Source organism: Myiozetetes cayanensis, unplaced genomic scaffold (assembly GCF_022539395.1).
Source record: "Myiozetetes cayanensis isolate MyiCay16 unplaced genomic scaffold, myiCay2020 scf2-11, whole genome shotgun sequence".
Classification (NCBI taxonomy): Eukaryota; Metazoa; Chordata; class Aves; order Passeriformes; family Tyrannidae; genus Myiozetetes; species Myiozetetes cayanensis.
In genome coordinates this window covers 16145400-16167537 of record NW_026087411.1, presented here as the reverse complement: position 1 = coordinate 16167537, position 22138 = coordinate 16145400, and the positions used below count along the sequence as shown (strand labels likewise).

The 22138-nt window shown below is 43.6% G+C and overlaps 1 protein-coding gene across 3 annotated transcripts in view; it reads left to right on the top strand.

Moving 5' to 3' along the window:
- The first annotated feature begins 2370 nt into the window (after window positions 1-2370).
- TP53BP2 (tumor protein p53 binding protein 2) overlaps window positions 2371-22138 on the top strand; it is a 51662-nt gene continuing 31894 nt past the window's right edge. The window contains exon 1 of one of the 3 annotated variants that reach the window (XM_050316417.1): window positions 2371-2534. Coding sequence is in view for 2 of the 3 variants with exons in the window: in XM_050316415.1 (XP_050172372.1) it covers window positions 5009-5035 (27 nt within the window). In the remaining variant the exon portion in view is untranslated. Of the gene's footprint in view, window positions 2535-4838; window positions 5036-22138 lie in introns of those variants that run through there. The other 2 variants (XM_050316415.1, XM_050316416.1) reach the window with 2 other exon arrangements.

Sequence of the window (22138 nt, the reverse complement as noted above, 5' to 3'; positions counted from 1 at the left end):
AATGGACTTTGTCTGACAACAAAACATACTTTTCAACAAAACACAAACCATCCAAGTAGAGGCCTGATGATGTTGTGCATTAAGTATGCACTGATGTGATAAGCTCCCTACAGGGGATTACAGCTGAAGAGACTCATTTCAGTTGCCAGACACAGATGTTTTAGAGAGAAGTAGCTTGTCACCAGGAGGGAGGTGTGTCCACTGTATCACTCCTCAGTGTCCAAGAAAAGCTTTACACTTAGAGAATTGGGCTGCTGCAAGTTGTGGCAAGCCACTGTGTCTTAATTTAAAATTTACACCTGCTAAATGCGTCTGGATGTACTGCTTTGAATGTGACGTAGACCAAAGACTTTTGCTTTGGAAGCAGCCACTGGGATAACATGGGATGTCCTAGCTGATGTTGGTAGCAGATTTCTTTAAAGAGTTCATAAATCTCATCTGCAGACTTTGGAACTTGGTCAAGCATGGAATGGGCTGCCCAGGAAAGTGGTGGAATCACCATCCCTGGGAGTGTTCAGGAAACGTGTAGAGGGGGTGCTTAGGGACATGATTTAGTGGTGGATTTGGGTTAATGGTTGAACTTGATGGTATCAGAGGGCTTTTTCAGCCTTAATGATTCTATGTTTCTGCTGTGAGGTCTGTTATCTGATGTTTTTAAAACAAATTCAATAGAAAAAATGTGACATTAAGTAGTGAAAATTAATCTAACAACAACTAGAAAGAAGCTGGTGGATTAGCAGAATGGAATGAAAGTGCTGAAGGTGTAAACTCATCAGTTTTCTTTTCTATAGATACTTTTTCTCTTTGTGAGGAAGTTTGACAGCACGGAGTAGTCAAGGCCTTTGCTTTGAATCACTGTCTGGAAAACCCTTATCTTGAGCTGGAGACTGGCTATATAAATTAGGTGCCAGGAGTTCAACATTGCTGGAAAGAATCCAAACTTGTGAGGATGCTGTGCCTCAGCCCGAAGAATTTAGATGAGTAATTCTCTTGGCATGTTCCTTTTTTTTTTTTTCTTCCTTCACAGCAATCTCAATTCCAAAGCTTTCCCTTCTTTCTGAGCTGTTAAATTATATCCCTCACGAATTAGAGCTCAAAAGCCTGACTTGGTGGAGTTTTAACAGTAGGTGGCAGCGGACAGCAAAGCTAAACCAGCTGCCCTTCTGCTCCTCTTACATTGATGCTGTCCTGCTGATTTCTGACAAACCTCTGAAATTACTGAATTAGAAACAGTCTAAAAATCATATTCACAATGCTTTTTCTAAAGAATTAAAGAGTTTATTAAAAAGAGCGAGCAGGGAGGTTTGTTTTTTTTTTTTTTTTTTTTTTTTTACATGTTATTGCAAAAGGGATGTTACCCGATAGTACTCCTAATTATGTCAGGACCATAAGAAGGGACTTGACTGGTCTAGAGGCAGTTTCAAGTATTCTGGTAGAGCAGAGGATGAGAAGTTACTGTTACAATTGCTTAGATACAGCAGTGGGGGAATTAAGTGGAGTTTTTGGGTTGGGTAGTGTGCTGAGGGCATGAACTACAGCAGCATGTTCCCAAGCCCCCTCCCCCTGATCCCACTGTATGACAAGACTAATGGCAAGAAAATATGATGCTATGATTTCTACTGGTTATCATTACCACTACTGCCTGTAAAGTGTTTCTGCTACTTCAAGTTTCTAGTGGTTCAGATAAAGTAGATCTCTCCTGGAAAGAAGAATGATTCTGCTACGTTTCTGTTTAGTGGTTTGGTGGTGTTTCTTCTCCTTTTCTTGGATACTTTTCAAGCCATTCCATGAGTATTAACTTCCCCTGAACCCTTGCTGTGACAGCTTCTAGGGAACTGCATGTGGTCTTAGTCAGCTGCAGCACGCTCCGCTCAGGCCGCCAAAAGTAGTGGGAACCAGGGAAGAGGTGCAGAGCTTCAGCTGTGCCCTTGGCTCTACATCCTGCAGATCTCCTCTTCTCTTCCTTTTTGTGATAGTTCCATACGTGCAGGACTGGGAACTGCTGCCCCTTGCCAATTCTCCTGTGCGTGACCCAGTTATCTCCAACTGTTGACACGCTGGAGATTGAACCCGCGGTCAGAAACCCTCACATACTTCTGCCCACTGAGGGGAAACCACTGACTCCCTGCTCGTAAACCCAAAAACCTTTCCTGTAATTAATAACCCGTTGTGGGAAATTCATGTCATGCTTACCTAGTGAAATCACGTCTGAATTGCTGTGAGAGGCGGAGGTGTGACGTGTTGTAGGGTTGGCAAGCAGTGCACGGGTGGTTTTGACCCTGCTTTACCTGCAAACCTGGCAAGCACTGTCCCCTCTGCTGGAGAGGAGCTGGGATCTAAAGGGAGAGACCAGATGGCACTCTGAGCTTTCATCACAGTGTATGAGTCACAGAGCCTGGACAAAAACTGGAAATAAATAGGTGCACCCCTTGGAGCTTCATTTCCGTAGCGGGAATGGGGTTGTAGTTCTGTGTGGAAGATGTCAAAACTGGAACTTGAGCCAGAAGAGGCTTCTGTGGATTGATCTGCAAAAGGTATGCACTAGCAAGGTGTAGCTACCACACACATCACCTGAAATGTCTTTTCTAGTTGATTTTTGCCTGTTTCCAGGTTTATTTTACAGGCGTAGAAGTTGATATTTCACTATTCTAACTATTATTAGAAATTATTTGTATCTGTACTTAAGGGGTACATTGAAAGATGATACTTCCTAGTTTATCCCTTACCAGCTAGATGCTTCTAAAAATTCAGCAGAGATTTGCAGAATCATTGGCTAGGGTGTGTCCCCAGGAGGTCAATGAAGCTGGTGAAAGGTCTGAAGCACAAGTCTTATGAAGAGCAGCTGAGGGAGCTGGGGGTGTTCAGCCTGGAAAAAAAGATGATCAGAGGGACCTGATCACCCTCTTTAATTACCTGAAACGAGGGTGTAGCGAGATGTGGGTTGGTCTTTTCTCCCAGGTAACAAAGAATAGGACAAAAGGTAACAGCCTCAGGTTGCACCAGGGGAGGTTTAGACTGGATATTAGGAAAAATTTCTTCACTGAAAGAGTTGCCAAGCATTGGAACAGGCTACCCAGGGAAGTGGTGGAGTCACCACCCCTGAGGTGTTCAGGAAATGTGTAGGTGTGGTGCTTGGGGACATGGTTTAGTGGGAGACATGGCTGTGTTGGGTTAATGGTTAAAAACTCCTAGAGGTCTTTTTCAACCTTAATGATTCTATGATTCTAAGAATTTTGGTTCTCCATTGCCACGTACTTTGGCCTGTAACATTTTTATCTTGTAAAAAAAATTTAAAGTGTGATTAAAAAAGAAAAAAAACCACACCCAGATCCAAACTACCAAATGAAAACTGGGTTTATAAATCTTCCGTGGGTAGGTTGGCCCACGTGTGCGGAGAAGTGAATCGTAACAGCTGCAAATCGGGGCCACGGGAAAAAGCTGGAATTCAGAGATGGGCTCTGCCAGGGGATATCCACGGGGTTTAGGAGCGCCCGCCGGCGGAAGCAGCGCTGCGGGAGCAGCAATGCGGGGCTTTGCTCGCGGTTCGGGCTGGGTGACTGCAGTCCTTGGGTCGAACAACCGGGTGGAGACAGGGCAGCGGCGGGTTTTCCCCCTGGAAAACAGGGATCCGCCACTCGGGACGCGAAGGGTGACGGGGCGGGGCCGTGACGTCACGGCGTTGCCGGGAGACACCGCGCTGTGTTCGCGGGATGGCCAATGGGCGCCGGGGGAGGTGACGTCATGCCGGCGGCCGCGCCTCCCCATTGGTCAGTGGCGGCGCGGGGGCCAAGAGGGAAGGAGGGTCCCGGTCCCGGTCCCAGGACACGGCCGGGCCGGGTCGGGCCGGGTTTTTGCCCCGTTCCCCCCACAGCTGCAGCAGCATTGCATTAAACAGTGCTTGGTTATCGCCCAGGAGCCCCTGGGGGGGGGTGGTGTCAGAGCTCTCAAAGTTTCTTTACTACTCTAGAAAAAGAGATGTTTGTACACAAATTAGGTCCTAGTTTTGTTCTTCCTTCATCTGGGAACTTCTAATCCTCTCCGCTTTTATCCTGTCTAATTACTGCCAAGATTCTAATGCGAGTAGGAAAAACAGATGGAGCTGGTTTTCCTGCCGAGAGAGCCCTGTAACGGTGCTGGTTGAACATACTTTTCTACCAAGCCTTTCCTGAGCTTTTGAAGTGGTGTAGCAAAGTGCCTGGGTTTCAAACGGGTGTCCTGCACACTGGTCCAGGGAAGGGAAAACTTTCTTTCCCCCACTCTTAAGTGGGTGTAAAAGATTTGCGTGGATATTTTTTTTGGACATCTCAAACTTAATATGGGTCTCTTAAAGGCTGTTTTGGCATCTCAGCGAGGTCTCACCATCATCGTAGTTCGACTGCCGGGTCCAACCAGAACAGCAATAAAACAAAACGTGCCTTGGGCAGGGATGCTCCGCTGGCTGCGTACACGAGGAGCTAAAAAGGGGGATTATCGGTAGGATCGTCCATTTGAGGCAGCGGGGAAGGCAGTGACTCGCAAATCAGACTAGAGGAGGCTCTGTTCATGAAGCCCGACGTTGGCCGATGGCTTCCCACCCTCGCTTCTCCGCTGCCGGTCCCGAGAAGAGTGGTGCTGTGTGTGCCCGTGCCCCGCGTGGGGCCCTGAACCCGGCGCGTTTCGGCGGGATGTGCAGGAGGGGGTGACCCGTGAGGACTCTCACGTATCCCGTGTTGTCCCGAGCCCCGGGAGGTCCGACCTCCCTCGTGGAGCTGCGGGCGCGGGGGGCGGGCCGGCCCCTCCCGGGGGTGGGCGGTGGGCGGGGCGCGGCGGCTCCTCCTCGCCGGGCCGGGGTTAGTTTCGGAGCGGAGCCGGGGGCGACGGGAGAGCGGCTCCCGGTGGGAACAAAGCGGAGGGTGGGCGGTGTGGCCGGGCCGGGCACGGCACGGTGCCTTCCGCAACAGGTCGTGCCGGCGGCAGCGCAGCCCTTCCTTCCCCCGCGCCGGGCGGCGGGGCCGGACCGGCCGCCCCCATGCGGTTCGGCTCCAAGATGATGCCGGTGAGTCCCGGGGCGCGGGGAGGGCTGCCCGCCGCGCGGAAAGTTGGAGCGGGGCGGTGGGAGGGAAAATGGATCCTGCGGACGTGGAGGGGGGCGGGAGGCGACCCTCCTTCCCTCCGGCATTCCTTGCCCGCCTCCCTCCCGCCGGACTGGGCTCCACGGCCGCGCAGGGGCTTCCCCTCCCCCACACGGCTTTTTTTTTTTTTTTTTTTTCCCCGCAGCTTTTCCTTTTCTTCCTCTTTCACGCCGGGATCAACTTGTTAGACGGGCCCGCTGGAGCCGGGCCAGGGCAGGGGGGGCGGCGGGGCTCCGGCGGTGGAGGGGGCCCACAGCGCCCGGGGGCTTTTCCCTTCCCTTCGCCCCGCTCCCGGCGGAGTAAGGCTTCCCGCCCGGAGGGCTAAACGGGCACCGAGTCTGGATCCTGCTTGCTTGCTTTTTTTTTTTTTTTTTTTTTTTTTTTAAATGGCACGAAGTTCCTAAAGTTGCTTTGAGCCGCCTCTGCTGCTCCTGTGGGCTGGGGGTGGTTTTGTTTTGGAGTGCCCGCACTCCCAGAGGAAGATGGTGTCCATGTTGTTTACGGTTCAAAGTGATTAGGAGCTCTCGGGGGCAGGTATTCCCAACCTCGGCCGGGAGAGTTTCGGGAGCTGGTGGCGGCTGTGTGTGTTAAACCTGCCGTGCTCTGGGAGGTGTCTCTTGTTTTAAGACTTTCAAAAGGCATAGGGAGCACCACCTCCTCTAAGGGTTTTAACATGAATTTTAAATCTACACCGTTTTTGTCAGCTGAGGTTGGATGAAAGCAAAGCGCAGAAGCTTTGCTTAGTTTCCAGCACAATATATGTGAAAGTGGTGGCATAAAATAGTTTCTTTTGAAAGTACACCTGCCACTGAATACCTGGTTTTACCAGCAGGGATGGCCCATGAAATCCATAGTCTGTTCTGAGAAACAAGAGTATGTACAGAAAATTCCAAAAGCTTAATACCTGTTTAGTCCGAGTTGAGAGTGCTTTAAAGTCTTCTCTGTGCCATCCTCCCCCGGGCGATACGGCCTGTCTCACCGAGCTCGCTACCGAGTAGCTTTGCACGCATAGGTAGTTCTTTCAACAGCACTCTTCTATTGAAGATTATTTCCAGTTTAACTCTTCAGGAACGGGGTGAATCAAGCGAGGAAGGAACTGTACTGAAAGGCGAAACTGGGAATCCATGCTGAAAGGGTTTGGGTGTTTCAGGGAAGCTTGTTTTGCTATAGGTGTGAGGTTCTTCCTCTGCAATTAGGAGGAAATAATGGGCGATAATTTGATCTCGCAGAACACTAGAGAAGGGTGACTATTGCTGTAGCTAATGAGAGAGGAACAGACAGAATATGAGCCCGACTACAGATTAAATAGCTGATGTGTTGTGCAACAGTGGTGGTGTCTGCCTATAAAAACTTGGAAAAACAAGCAGTAAATATAATAAGGTGTTAATTCAATTCCTGTCAAAACTGAGCTAGGTAAGCGCTCTCATATAACAGTGAAATCTCCTGTTGCTGGTGAATTCCTTGTCACTGAGTTCAAATAAAGGAGAAAACAAGCAGGAGCAGTCTTACCCCATCAGCATTTGCAAGTGACAAGTTCCAGAATATGCATTGCCCCGGTGGCTCAGACTTCTCTTTGGCTCATGACTCAACTCATTAGTGATTCTGTTTTTTAACACATAAATAAAGGGATGAATGCAGCCTTTTCACTTTGTGTTTACTGTGAATAATGAAAGATACGTGAAGGTTGAAAGTGGCTTAAGGAATTAAAAATATAGCTATCATGAGTATTAGAACTTTAATTCAGCTAAAAAACCCCACCAAAACCCCAAACAAACAACAGCCCAAAACAAAAAAAAAAAATCTCAGTTTTGTTATAGTCTTCAGAGGGATAAGATTTCCAAAACTTCATAAAGGTGTTATGGAAGTGCTCTGGTTCATTGACTGTAGGACACATAAACAGCCACTTGCCACTTTGAAAGCATTTTATCAAATTTATATCAAATATTCTCGCATGAACGTGAATATGAAAGTGTGGAAAATGCCGTGTCGGAAGTCATTATCTTTTTTGTTTTTTATTTGGTAAGTATTTGTGCAGATTTCCTCATCATCTTTAACAATAATAAAACCTCATTCCTCTTTTAACAAAGAAATCAAAAGAGTTTGGGGTGAGAGGGAATGTGGGTTAGAAGAAAGTCAGAAGGGAACTCTTGTATTTATGTGATAATGAGGTGTTCATGGACTTGAGTATCTTTATCTGCGTTGTTTGAATGAGTAGTAGGCTGGCCTTAAACCGTTTCTTTCTTAATGTCTCTGAAGATGTCTCTTTTCCCACCTGCAAATAAAATCGTCTGTGTAAGATTTTTTAACTCTCAGCTCCAGGTCCACCTCCTGTGTTCCAGAAGAATAGCGTGGGCGAGGGATTAAACAACAGTTTGTGACCCCAACTGGGAAATACAGGCAATGTGAGCCCAGCCAGGAATTCACCTCTGAGTAGCTGCCAGGGCAAAGCTGGGAAACTGCTGTAGCAGCATAACTCCTCGTGCTCTTGGGAGACTACCCTGAAATGGGAATGTTTTCCTTGTGGTAATGACAGATAGGAGCTCAACTGCTGCTGTAACCATATGTCAGGACAGTGACTGAAAATCTGCATGAGGGTGTACTATGAAGTAATTTGTGTGTAGCTGTACTGATGAAGGTAATAACAGGGTTAATGCTGGCAAGCTGTGTGAAGTTGTCTCACCTTTCATCTGTGAAGGCTTGTGGGAGTGTGACTGGTACTGTTAAGTAGTGAAAAGGAGCTGGAAACACTTTCTAAAATAGCATATTTTTCTGCAGCATAATTGGTCTCTCTCCCTTATTTTACATTATTACCCTAAAGTGAACATGTATTGAGAAATAATTTTTGTCATTATGCATGCTGGATAAATGTTTGGGGCTTTTTTTTTTTGGTTGTTTTTTTTTTTGTCAGATAGTGGGAGGTAAAACAGATTGAGCTACCCTTTAAAGCCTAGAGAAGTTTTTGGATCACACCCCCTTGATCTAGATAACAGTCCATTTTGCAATTTGAATTATATGCAGTGATTACTGGGGGGCCTTCTTGAGATCAGGGTGGATCCAGGTGCACAGCTGTATTGTTAGGGGCTAACTTGGCAGACTGGAGAGCACTTAAATTCCTTCAGTTTTACCTCTGTCATCAGAAATGACTGAAATTTCTGAACCTGGAGTTTCCTGATAACCATATGTTCTTTTCTTAAAAGGTTAAGCTGCGCTTTTAAGTGTAATATTGCAACTCTGATACCAGGAATTGTTACGCTTTCCTTCTAAGGTCTGTTGAATGTCTTGTCCCAAGTGGTCTTAGAATTGCTATATCGAGTGAGCACTGCACTTAAAGTACACATTTTCATCGCAGAATGCTCCCTACTTGGTGGATATGTCTATTTTTTTACCTTTAAAAAACCCCACTACAATTAAAAGTTGTTTTGCTCATTTCATTAGGCTGTTAATTGGAACTGCCGTATGGATTCTGAATTACTGAAATAGTATACTAGTCACCCATCTTTGGCAATTTTCTTAGGAAACACTTTTCAGGCAGTTTAACTAAAGAACTTTAAGCAGAAATGAATCTCTTGCGCTTTGTAAGGTGAGCAACTATAAGTTTATAAACAAACTGACCCCTGGTAGAGTTTGTTATGATAACAAGAAGTGAACTGTAGGATCTCAGCCCTGTTTCCTGTGGTCTTTTAATTACTTTAGCTCTGATCAGGTTTATCAGTCATTAACATTGTTTTTCTTTTCCCTTTTCGTGGATTTCAGTGCATGAATGGGATTTCAGACTGTGAGCTGTTCTGAGAATATGCCTCGTATCTTCATCTGATTGGAGGATTTAGCTTGTTGTCTGTTCTTTTAACTGAATTTCCCTTAATAATTTAAAAGTTTTAATACCATAATAAAACAGTTCAATGTGGTACTTAGTGCTTAAGTATCTTGTCTAGAATGCTAAATTAAGCTTAGATGATTGTTTTGTTGAGCTTTCTTAGCTCTAAACTTATCAAACCTCTTGCACTTTCCATACAGACTGTGACCTGTGGTGATGCTCAATAGAGAACACTGCCTTGAGGTTCCCAGAGTGCTCTTTCTTCTTTCTCCCCTCCCCTCTCTTCGTGTTGTTAAAAGATCTTTCTTACTTTTCCACCCCCCCCCATCCAGTTAGAAATATCTTCAGGGATAGTTTTAAATGCATTTAATTTCTCAGATGACTTTAATACCTTAGCCCTCCATCTGCAATTTGTGTTATATTATGCAACAGTATGTTTAGTATCTTTGTTTCTTTGTGTGGCTTTTATCAGAACTGGGGGAAGGGCAATATTACAAATTCATACCAGATCAAGCTGTGGAGGCCATGGGAATAGCTAATTATGCTGCTTCTGATCTATTCAACAGTTCAGGGTGTGAGTGCCTCGTGGGGCTCTTGCATTTACAGTTTCAAGGGCTAGTGTGCAGTCATGAGGTTTGGGATGGGTGGATAATTCATGGCGTTTTGTTTTGTTTTCTCCTTCCTAGTGTTGTCAGATGGGATCTCTGGTTTGTGGGATTCATTTACATGCGAGTCAGTTGGACTTTAAAAGAGGCAGGTATAAAGGTTATTTCAGCAAAATAAACTAGTGGAATGGCAATGTGCCTGGCATTCCTTTCAAATTATCGATTAAGAAACAGTGCTGGAAGTGCTCCGTTTGTCTAGCCTGTGTCCTTGTTAGTAGTCTGCCTTGGGGACTCTCCTTTCTCTCCCACTGTGCATGTTATTGAGCTTGTTTAATTATGGGTAAAGCCGTGCCTCGCTGCCGTACAGCCTCTCTGAAGAAGGAGTCGGATAACCCCAAGGAAACCGACTCAAGCTGCCTCCTGTGGCTTGGTGGCACAGTTGAAGAAGGACTTCTTACTTCCTTTTGCATGTGCCCACTGATAACAAAGGAACCACCAGATCCTTTTAATCGGTGGGTTTTCACCGTCCTCTGAAGTGTAAAAACTTACTCAGTGCTCTGGAAACTGGAGGATGCTCCGATTCATGAGGTTAAGAGCAGATAAAAACTGTTCTCTTGGCTCACAGTTTTATTATCTTCAGGCCTGGTTTCTCTCAGCTTACTCACTTGTGAGTCAGGCAAAGTCTTTTTGATCTTCAGTTCCCAAACAGTCGGATGATACTGTGTATAAAGGTCGCTAGAAATCCTGGACATCATGTGAAGTATACTTAATTACCTTAGTCACTACTGCTTAACTGTTGTAGAGGTTTCAGACTTTCCTGTGAAACATGAAAGATCTGAAATGTTGTTTAAAACAGAGTAAGATAACTTGCTCGTAGTTTGTGATGAATGTTCATGGGAGAGGGAACAGGGAGTGAATTAGGGACAGAACAGCAACTGTGACTCTGGCATGTTACAGGGCAGAAACTAGTCTTCACTTTTGCTGTTTGCATTTTGTTAATCATTAATATTCAGGATCTTGCTGCTGCTGTTTAGAGTTAGCCATGCATGTGTCCTCATCAGTTGTTTCACCATAGCGGTGGTATTGTGTGGATGTTGAACCTGGGGCTGTCTAAGGATGAACCTTTTGGGTTTTGTTGCTGTGGTGTTAATACCAAGGATTTTTTTTTTTAAAACTGAGCTGGTTATGTTGTTTCTGTACTGATTTCTTCTCTGTTACCGTGGTGCTTCCATATCATATGATATGGTCCTTTTGATAGATGACTGTGTGCAGTGCCCTAGCTTTTATTGGTGTATGTTTTAAAAAGCAGGATTAGGGGCAAACTTTGCTTTTTTTCTAGCTTTTTTTTTTTTTTTTAAAGCCTACTCTTATGTCTTTATTTTGTCCTTTTGCAAAGTAAAGCATAGATATTTTAAAATCAAGCATGTACTGCAGTTATCTCTTGTTCTATGTGGTTCTCATTATAATAAAATTGATTCTTAAAAGCTTTTATCCACAGTATATCTGGGTTTTAATACCCAAGCTTGTGCAAAATCGTGGGCACATTTACATGGAATTGACTGAAAGCTGACTTGAAAGCTCCTGACATGGAGTTATTCCGTATCAAACATTTGGTCTATAAAATACTGACTGCTGTGATTATAACATTTAATAAACTGAGCAGAAACTGCGGGAAGCTCAAGCCCCTTGTTAAAGCTCATGTGGTGAGTTCAGCCTGGGATTTGGGAGACCCGTTGAGTCAAACCAAGTGGTGCATTGTGGTGCAGCGGGATTACAAGTCTGTTGTGTCCAGTGTAAGTTTTAAAATGATCTTACAGTAACTGCATCTCCTGCCCTCTACTTCTGTAGGGTTGATTACAAATAGGGAGAGAACCTTGGTGGTAGTTTATGTCCCACATTTGAGAATAGTCCTAAAAAGAGGTGCTTGTTCATAAATCCTTGACTTCACACACATGCAAATGTTCTCATTTCATTGTTTAAGGTATGTCTTGGATATAAGAGGCAGCTTGAGGTTTGGTTTTTTTTTTGTTGTTGAATAAGTTAGATTTCCCTTGTCTTTTGATACTTTTATTTTGTGAGGCTTAACTGCTTAAGGAGTAATTTAGATCTAAGCTTAGATTACGAGTTTTCCTCTATTGCATTAAGAGTGTTAAATCCCATTGTTTCTTTAAATTGAAAGCTGAAGAAGAGTCTCTGGAATTGTGTATTTTTCTTATCTTCATTTTCCTTCTGTCATTTAGGAGAGAAAAAAATCCATTTTTTTCACCTTCTTCAGTAGATTCTTTTTTAATGTTGTAATTTTCACCTCATTTGAGCTCTATTCTGCACCAAACCACCAATGTGCTCAATAACTCCAGTGTAGCAGCAACCTGTGAGTGTGTGAACAGGTTGCAGACATGCTGTATGTGAACAAGGAGCTGGAAGACCATGCATAAGCATGGGTGTGAAGCATCCCTCTTGCATTCTCAAAAGTGTGGAGGCTTGAACTCCTGCAGTATGATTGTCCCCTTCTTGGGCTTCATTAGCCACAAAACTCATTAGCGAGACACACAGGGTTCTCAACCCCTGTTTTGCTGGACAAAGTTGAAGTTGTGGAAATGGGCTGGGCTAATGAATCATGCAGAAATCACACTGGAAGGCTCTCAGTCCCTGTAGCTGTTTCTGTCATACCTGTGCTCAGTTTTAACTTGCTATTTTCCTTGCTGCCTGAGAGTGGTGGCTTATCCAGTGTGCTTTTTCCTTTTTTTAAGTGTGTGCAGACATTTCTTTACCCTACTCTCCATCCTATATAAGTGTGTGCTGCCCTGAATGCAGAATCTCACCCAGACCAGTATCTGAGCCATGCAGAGTAGTGATTGATAGCTCCTGCCAGACTTCTCCAGGAAAGTGAAACCCATTCTTGCCATCTTTGGGTATCCTAAGGCAGGGTAGACCCTCTAAAGGATGGTATTCCTAGAATTTGTTAGAGCTTCTTGATCTCAGCTCTAATAAAACTCTGTGTCTCTCTCAACATAATCAAGTGCTCCAGACCTCCTTGGAGAATGCCATGAAGCTTTCCTGTGAAATACCATATGCTGCAAAGGTCATATGAGCTGTCTTCCTGAAGAAGGTTTCTTGCTTGTCATGCTGCCCCACAGCCACTTCACCAGCATTAGCCATACTGGATTTCTCAGCCTTTTGAAAACATGTTTTACTGCAAGTAAAGGTTTGTGCAGGGAAGCTCTGGAAACAGCACTCCATGCTTCTTGCTTCTGCATTGTTTTTCCTCTGCTATTGTATGTAGGACTTGCCCAAGAGACCCTTCTGCAGAGTGGTTTACCTGTGTTGCACAAAACCCATTGTTATTTAGAGTGCCTGTCTTGCAAATAGTATTTAGTGATGTTGGGTTAGAGAAGTTTTCTACCTCCAGGGAAGCTGAACGAGCAGCCACATAGTGACAGGCTGAGAGGGACAATTTCTGAAGTTCTTGGGGCAAGAGGAGCCTGGCCCAATGTAAATGTTATTTGACTAAACTCTGTTTAATTCATTTAAAATAGGTGTGACTCCACCTAAGCAACCACCATTTCATACAAGTCCATCTGCAAAGCTCATTTTGTCTGACTTTGGTGTGACAACATGTAAAGCCAAAAGCCATCCAGGCTGCCTTGCCCTGATGAACTGCTCTCCCTTCACTTCTCATCTGGCGTGTCTGTGTAGAGCCTGGTATTGCCTGGAAAGAGCTCTGGGGAGTGAGCAGTACTTAAATAAAACCTGTCAGACAGTGATCAACTCTACAATCTGCCACCCTTCTGCAGCTTCTGTTACAGTAGCTGAATGTTTTCCATAGAAGTTAAAGTATGTAGAGCTCCACCTTACAGGAGCGAAGGTCAGATCAAGCAGGGTGCCTGAGCTAATGTGCTGGTTGAAGGGGCAGGATTTCTTCTTCCCAGTTCTGCTGTGGTTTTACATATCCCATTATAGTGTGGTCGACTTAAGACCATCTGGCAGCCTATCATTTTCAGAGTTGGAATAACCCCACCAATCTCTTTTAACTTGCAAAATAACAAAAAGAATCGGTCTGTTGTGGTGCAAAAGCTCGATGTGTCCCCTGTGCCAGCTGAACGTGTGCTGTTTTCAGTCACTAATGGCTTCCTGTGTGTTTGCAGCCCAGAAGTGGTAGGACAAAACCCCTTTAGGGCTTTGGATAATAACGTCAGCTGTTGTCAAATGGACGTGATCACCAAGCTTAGGTATTTCATGCTGGTCATCTTTGGCGTGGCTGGTGGCTGTGTTGGTTGCCATGTGTGCTGGCAGTCATCTGGATCTGACAAGAGAAGGTCATTCTTCAAGGTGCATTTTGTTGCAACAGAAGTGTAGTGCACCAGAGCTGGTGGTGAGTTGGAAAGAGCTGCCCTTCTGCGAAGGTGTGGTGTGACATTACACCTAATCATTTTAATAGTAGGATGCTGCTGAAATGGATGGTCTTGTTCCTTTGGTTTCCATCCACACCCAAAGCCACGTGTCTCTTGTAGCTTCCCCTTGAATTTAGTAAGGAGTTGGGTGGAAATGCTGCCTACAGTAAAGGCAACAAGGAACTAAAAGAGTTATACAGTGGAAGCAATTTGCTGTGTGGCTGTGTAATCATAATACATAAGGGGGCAGATTTGAGAAGACCATGGTGTGCCTCTCTCAGCTCACCATTTAGGTTGGCTGAGCTGTAGCAGTCAAGTGGTAGCTTATGCTTTCCTTAATCTGTGTTGTCCTGAGAGTTGGTGATGGAGGGGAATTTCTCTACCATCTCTGTGCAGCCTCTCATTGCAGGGGTTAAGTTGGACTAACACGTACATATAATTTATTCTGGCAAGGCTCATGTAACAGGAAACCTCTCTGTTGTAGCAGCAAATATATAGGAAGTCAGACCTGATTTTGGAAGCAGTAAAACATGCACACTGTGCTGTGTGGTCTGAAATTTCTGATTTGCATTGGTTTGGTTTTTGTTTGTCCTGAAGGTGGGTGGCTGAATAGCGTGTTCTGGGGTTACAGCATAAAGGAGGTGTCAACCTGTGGCATGTTAAAATGCCTCTGAATTTCATGTTATAGTAATGCACTTCAGGATACCAGACCGATCAGGCTGTATCACAGAACAGCCCAAACAGTGTGTCCTATGACTTTTTCCACACTGGAATTACCTGTGTGGTTGAATGTGTCATTGTTTCAGGTGCCTGAAATGGTTTGTCCTCTGAGCAACCTGTGCACGTCATGAGTGCTTTGGTTTGGTCGTAGATCTGTTTCATGGAGGTGGGACACAGATTTTGGCAGCTGTTTTCCCGGGGGAGTGACTGACACGATGTATTTTCAAAAGTGTTTGGCACTGAGCTCTATGAAGTTGCTGGATTTGGAGTAAATGAGTATTCTATGCTTCTTTTTTTATTGACTCTCTACATGATCTGTTTTGTGTTGCTATTATATCGCAAACCATCTGCTTTCTTGTTTTGTTTTTTTTTTTTTTTAAACTGTTTTAGATAGACCTTGACTCACAAAAAAAAAAAAAAAAAAATCCTCTTTTCTGCTTCAATACCCAACTCCCCATGGGTGCTCCCACCCTGGTACCAGTGAATAGAAGGTAATAAATTTGCCTGATGTATGGGTAGGCACTTGTTGTACGACAAATTTGCGTTAGCCTTGCGCGTGCTGATGGGCTGAGGCTGGAGCGCTTCCTGGTGTGAATGCTGATCGTCTCTTTATTGGTGAGATTATTATGTGTTGGCTGGAAAAGCAGAAAATGAGTATTTTTAAACCCAGGAAGAGTTGGTGTCTCAGGCAGTGGGCGGTGTGGTGTGGGTGGCAAAGGTGCCAGAATTACTGTGCTAGCCTGTGTTGTTTGTGTAGGTTGTGTTAAATATGCTTTCATCCCTGACGTGGGATCTGGTTTTGCTTTTCTCTGTCTCGTACAAAATCTTTTTTTATTACCAGTAAAAACTCTAGGCTTTCTTTTCACTGTGAGAATGTCCATGTGTTTTAAGGGACTGTTTTGAGAGGTGTAATTCTCATTGAGTCCCAACAGGGCACACTTCCTGTAGCCCTTTATTGGCCTCTGGCCATCTAGGAGGCCAAGAGAACCTGATTCTTATTACCAACAGGGGAGAAGATGCAAAGCTCTAGAGCAACAGGAGCAGCTTAGTTTCTTTTTTATTTTCCTTTATTTAGTTATTACTTTGGTGGTTTTTTTTTTTTTTTTAGTACAAAGACTGCCTCTGGGTTTGACGCAAGTACAGAAATTGGGATGATTCAGGCTTAAGCCTGAGTTCATAACCCCACTCATTATGTTTGGATGTTGCCTTGGCTTTAGGCTCTTGTTGGGCACAACGCGTGTTGCGATACTGAAGAATGGGAGGAGGAGCAACTGTAACCCCCTGTGGTTATGTTGAATGAGTTGGACTGTTTTCCACACCTCAGTATCTCTTATAAGAATTGCAGGGTATTGGTTTTTTATCTACCTGAAAATAGTATTTATTTATTTCTTTCTCCTTGTGTAGCTAAGTGTCTGTAACTTGGTGCTGAACGCAGAGGATGAGGCAGAGTCTGCCTGAAGGGGCAGGCCTCCAAAGATCCAATTCTCCTTTGCTGACTCCAGGAGGAGGAGGAGCAGGCTCCAAGTAGGACACCAACAGTACAAGCCCAAACACCCATGTGTAGGCTTGCTTTTCTGACAGTCAGCTTGCAGCAGTGAAGTGTACAACAGTGCAAAAGTAGCGTCTGTGAGGAGCCACGAGGAAGGATTTGGGGAGAAAGGGAAAGAGTACGGTGGGGTAGGAGGGAATTTTATTGTAGGAGAAGAACTTCACAGATGGCAGTGGTAAAGGATCTGTCAACATGCTGCCATGTGGTATAATATGAAGAATATATTCAGGGTTTGTTTACCCTGAATTCCTGCAGTTGTTTAACTACATTGGTGCAAATCCAAGTGTGGATTCAGGTCTGAGCAGAATGAACTATACGTGATGTGTTGGCAAATGTGGGTGCTCAGTAAAAGGCTGTGGTTTCCTGCATGTGTTACTGAAACCAGCTTAGTTTATATATCTTACAGGCTGGTTTGTTTGGTTTATATCTTCTAGATATTGTTTTTCTCCTACTGAATGCTGATGTTGCAAAAGATACTTGCAAAAGTATAGGTGGCTTTAAAAGCCCAGTTTGCTTGAAACGTTCTTACCTTGTGTGCTATGTGTGTCTCAACCAAGGAGTTATGTTGCTGCTGTGCTTGGTGTTCATCCAAAATAGTGAGCTTCATTTGCATAGACCCTTCTGGTGTCTGGCTTAGGGGAGGACTTTTGCTTTCCTGTGTGTGAAAATGCCTGAAGAAAAATTTCAAGCTGAAAAACATAACTTGGGTTCAAAGTAAGTCTTTGTTAGGAAAGCTCTCTTAATGACCTCGTGCGTAATAATCTACTGGAAGAGGGGGGGTATGTAGGTCAGGAGTCCTGTATTTACCAGTCCTGAGCTACACCTGATAGATTTCACAGAATCAAAATGGCTAAACTAAGATGATTTTCTACAAGATCTGGCACGAAGATTGTAGTTGCATATTCCTCATTAGTAAGTCTGAGCTGGAGCACTGAGCGCTGTCTTTGAGGTTGAAGTCCATGAAGTAGGAGGATTGCAAACCGACATCCATTAATTTCAGGCAGTAACAATACTTGGCCAGAACTCAGGCTGTTTTCCTTGCAGCTCTTCAGATTCCCCTAATGATGATTCAGATGCATGCCTGATAGTGAGATGTAATGTGGCATTTGTGCTGTAGTGTTTTCCCAGTTTAACTAGCCTATACCAAAAGCAGATGGCTTTGATTCTGTTCTCTCTGCATCAAGGATAAGAGGGAGAAATAAAAGGAAGCTTCCTCTTTGCTGTTTCCAGCTTATTTTCCCCATGTCCCCCAAAGTGCATATAGATGTATGTTGTATTTTAAGTCCTGGAAAAAATTGACATTTATACCAAAGATAGAATATAAATGCACGATAAACGTATCTTTAAAATAATCTATGCCAGCAGAAACTACCGTGCCATTGAGAATAAAGGCTCAATCTTGTTTTCTGCTGTGATACAATTGAAAGGGAAAAGGGCTGTGCTTTATATAGACTGGGAATAATCTGAACAATCCCATGGTGCTTCCTACTGTACTCCACCTACCTTGCATCATAACTTCCTTTCTCGTATTTATGGCCAAAAGCCAGTGCAATATAAACGGAGTAGTGTATGCGGCGGGGGAGACGGCAAGGACCGAACTCCAAGCGTTTGGGTGTGGCCGTAGGCAAATATTAAACTTTGCTCTGCATTTCTGTTGAGCCTCTGTTGAACAGCTGAATGTGAAAAGGATCAGGGATAGCAGTCATCCTGTGTGCCCGTCTTCTAGTAAGTCTATTATTATCTTTTGCTTACCTTAATCTTTTGCTTACCTTAATCTTTAGGCACAATAAGTGAGGATGTTGCCTCCTGAAGGACTGTTTTCAGGTTCTGAGAAACTTCATGCAGAAGAATCGCTGAATTACTTTATTATGGTAGTATATTTTGCATTGAATGGAGAGCTGTAACTCCACCAGCTCTGAATGCTGCTTATCAGATCAAGAAAATGTGCTGTTGTGCAGGCTGTCTTCTGTTGTTTAGAAAGTTGCATCAAGTCAGCAAAAATATGTGTTTTAGCTGCTGATTTCTTTGTGGCCATCTGGGAAGGTGCAGCATCAGTGTTCCCACTAGGTAAGATGCAAGACTTCCATTTAATACTCTTTATTTGAGGGGTTTTCTGTTTATCAGGGAAGACTCATTTATGGTCAAAACGGTGGGTGAAAGCGGTTATTCCTCATTTCTGTCACCTACTTGAAATATGATAGTTGTTCTATTAATTATAAAATTTCTCATTTTTCAGTTGCTCGTTTTTCAGCTAACGAAAACTAACTTCTAAAATACATTTTAGTTCACGATGCAAATTCGTAGAATCTTAGAATTGCTTAGGTTTGAAAATACCTGAAGAGCGACTTTTAATGCCTCCTTAAAAATGAGAGCTAAGAAAATTTGTTATGCAAGCTAAGACCATTATTTAGCTGTGCTATGGAAATACAAAAACCTTGAACACTAATAATGAGTGGTTCAAGGGTATTGGGTTTCAGTCTAAAATGCAGCTCATATGGAATGTGGCACAGAATTGTGTTATTAGCTCTAATGCAAGGTAATGAAATGAATCATGGTTTCCATAGCCTGTATGCTTGTTTGGCTATCAAATAATGTGATTGTCTCTGATTTTGCCTTCTGGTACACCTCAGTTTCCCTGCCTGTAAAGTAGGAAACTGCTTGCTTGTGTCATGACTTCCTGGCCACAAGATGCTTTGAAGATGAAGAATACTATGTGAATAGATGCCACAGTTTGTATTGTACATTACATACTGTGCAGGAAGACTGCATAAATATAGGAATTCAGCAAATACTGAAAATGAGGGTTAAGGTGTTATTTTTTTTTAATATAGTCTCTACTTGGTTATAATATTTTTCAGGGGACTGAGTTTTGCTGATTATTGTGCATTGCTGAAATTTTATGATCTGAGTTAGATCTTTCACTAGAAACCTGGGGGAGGGGAGAAGTATGTGCCTTTAAACTCAGGTAGCTTCAGGAATTAATGAAGTGCTTATATTTTAATTTGGACCATGCACCATAATAGTGTTCCCCTGAATACTTGCATCCCAAATAATTGAACGTTATTAGTATTTTAGTTAGAAAATGTCCAATCTAACATCCTTTAATACCCAAAATGTGACATCAGCTTTATAATAACTAAGGAGTAAGAGAGGTCTTATCCTTACAGAAACACCATCAAAGCTGAAAAGTAAATTGCATTTCTGTTTTTTCCCCCTTTAATCAATAATTGAGGCCTTCTGATCTAAGGAAAAGAGTGATGAGAGGCCTTTGATATGAAATGATATCTCATTGGATGGTTGTAAATTATATGGCATATGTTTGCTCAGGTTGGTATTCCAGATGTGTTTGGAAGCAATTTCTTCTGGTTTGGGCTTTTTTGTGTATTGCAACAAAGCAGGAGCTAAAATGTGGTGTGTTCATATTTTTACTTTCAGTCGAAAATGTATTTGCAGATGTTGAGAGCTGTTATATTTAATACTGGTATAATTCCTGTTGATGAGCTTAGCAATGAATAGGTCAGATTTGCAGGCAAATGTAAGGCTGTTTGGGACTGAGGTGCAGAAGAGAGATGGAGGATTATAAAAGGGGATATGACTTGCTTGATCTGATGCCCTCTTTTGTCCTCCTGTTTGGTTGCTTTCTTGTTATATTCTGTTCCTGGGTGTGTTGCAATCCAGACTTGGAGGCTGCAGTTGGAGGGGATGCATGAGTAATATGAGCTGAAACAAAATGATATATTTCCTGCTGAGGGGACTCCAAGTTGCAATTCATACCAATTTGGATTTTATTACATTTGTGTCTTAAGTGGCAGGCTTTCTTTTGAGACATGAAGTCCTCCTTTATGTTCAGTACTCTACTTTGCCATCCAGTTGTTTGTAAGTCATGCACTGCAGTCATTCTGTGCAAAAACTGTCTCTTGCTTTAGCTCCTGTGACCTTGGGCATCTCTTTGCCCTTGGTGCAGCCGATCGAAACTGCCTCATTTGGTGGCTCCATAACTGCAAACTTTTATTTTCTAAGCTGTAGCAGAGTCAGCTGAAATCTGCGATGTGATTTTTAAAAGGAAGTGCTTCAGTAGGTACACAACACATCCCCGGTTTCTCCCAAGTATGCCACAATACTGCAGTGCTTTTACATTTTAAAGCTTTCCACTACCTATAAATAATGAGTTTGTCTTTGAGGTGGGAAATGAGGGGGTAATCTTTAGTTTAGAACTTACTTAGGGACCTGAGTCTGGTTTAAAAATGCTCAGTCTGTATGCTGAGCATTCCTAAAACTCATTCTTTAAAAGTCTCTAAAGGAAAAAAACCCTGATCCAAGGTTATATGAAATTGTCAGGTATTTCAGTTTTTGCCATCTTTAAGAGAAATCCATGCTCTGACTGTGATTTTGTCTTCCTCTCATTTCTTTTATCAAGTCCTTAATTTATGATAGCTTGAAACTGAACTTTATGTTGGGTTGTTGTGGGTTTTTTTCCCTGAGTTCTTGGATGCCTGACTTGGATACAACGTCTTAACCACTTTGGTTTCAGGGAGAAGCAAGAGACTGCCTTGTGCTCTAGCTAGGTGAAGTCTACAGGATTCCAACTTCTGAACAAGGTGTCATGAGAGTATTCTTATTTCCTTTGTTTTTCTTTGCCACACAGTAATAAAACTGCAGTATAATCTGGTAGGATGGTTAATGAATGTCACAGCAGAACCATTCCCAGGAGGAGGATGAGTTCTTGGGATCCTGGTGCAAGGTGGTGTGAACCCACAGCAGCCACCAAGGGTGATGAGAGCACCCAGAAGCCACAGTAGGCTTTGGGGTCACATCAGTTTCTTTACCTTTTCCACTCCTCTCTGAGGAGAGATATCTTTGTGATGGATTGTCAGCATTGTCCCTGGAGCTAAGGGGAAGCAGAACAAGTTAGCACCAATATCATAACCTTTTAGTTGCTTTAGACTCTAAGGACTTTGAGGTATAGTTTTAGGGAATTTGCAGGATTTGGTTGCCTTTTTTTTTTTTCCCCTTAGTTCCTAGAATATGTGGGATAGAGGTAATGCAGACACTACAAAGTCCCAGAAATGGCCCCCACACAGCAGGTTTGAGTGCTCTTGGCTTAATGTATTAGTAATTATCCTGAGCATTGTGGATAGAAATGGCAACTCGTGATCCTTCCTGTGTAGTTGTCTGTATTGCTAAATCCTAAGGATTAACAACTGGATATAGACAGGCACACTGAAGAGTGAACAGCCATGCTAGGGTCAAATTGGGTCTGCTTTGTGTATAATACCAGGGTTTTTATAATTTTCTCTTAATTCCCATCTGAGAGCTCCTCTTTTAAAGCTAACCAGTGTTATTGCAGATACGCAGCCTGTGCGATTCGGTGGTGTTCTGAATGTGAGGTTGTACAGCATTAAATATGAAGAGCTGATGTGCTTTACACACCTATATAACCCTCCTCTAAAGTGATTTTGAAGCCTTTTTTTTTTTTTTATTTTATACTTTTCTGCCCCAGTTTTTGTGATTAGGAGATATTCTTACCTGGCTGCACCTGGCATCCTTCCCTGCCAGCCTCCTCTAGAAACACTGCGTCTAGAAGGTAGCGTGTTCAGGGACAAAAGATTAAAGCCAGGTGTCAGAGTTCCTGCTCGGAAAGCTTTGTCTTAATTTAGGTCAGTACCTCATTGTGCTGTAAACAGCAGAATGGTTGTGCCTGTCTCTACTATATAATGAGTGCGTGTGGTAGACTGATCCTACCTGCCTGCCTGCCACAGCTCTGGCCCATACAGAGCATCCTGGAGAAGGGAGCAGTGCTGAAACAAATTCCCTGCTGCTTGTGGGTAAGCAGCTGTGACCCTGGCTGGCAGGCAGGATGCTCACCTCCAAGAACAGGACTGTGAAAGGAGCAGCAGCCTTGGTTCAAGCTAAAAATCCTCAAGCACTGGGTGTCCTGCTCTATCTGC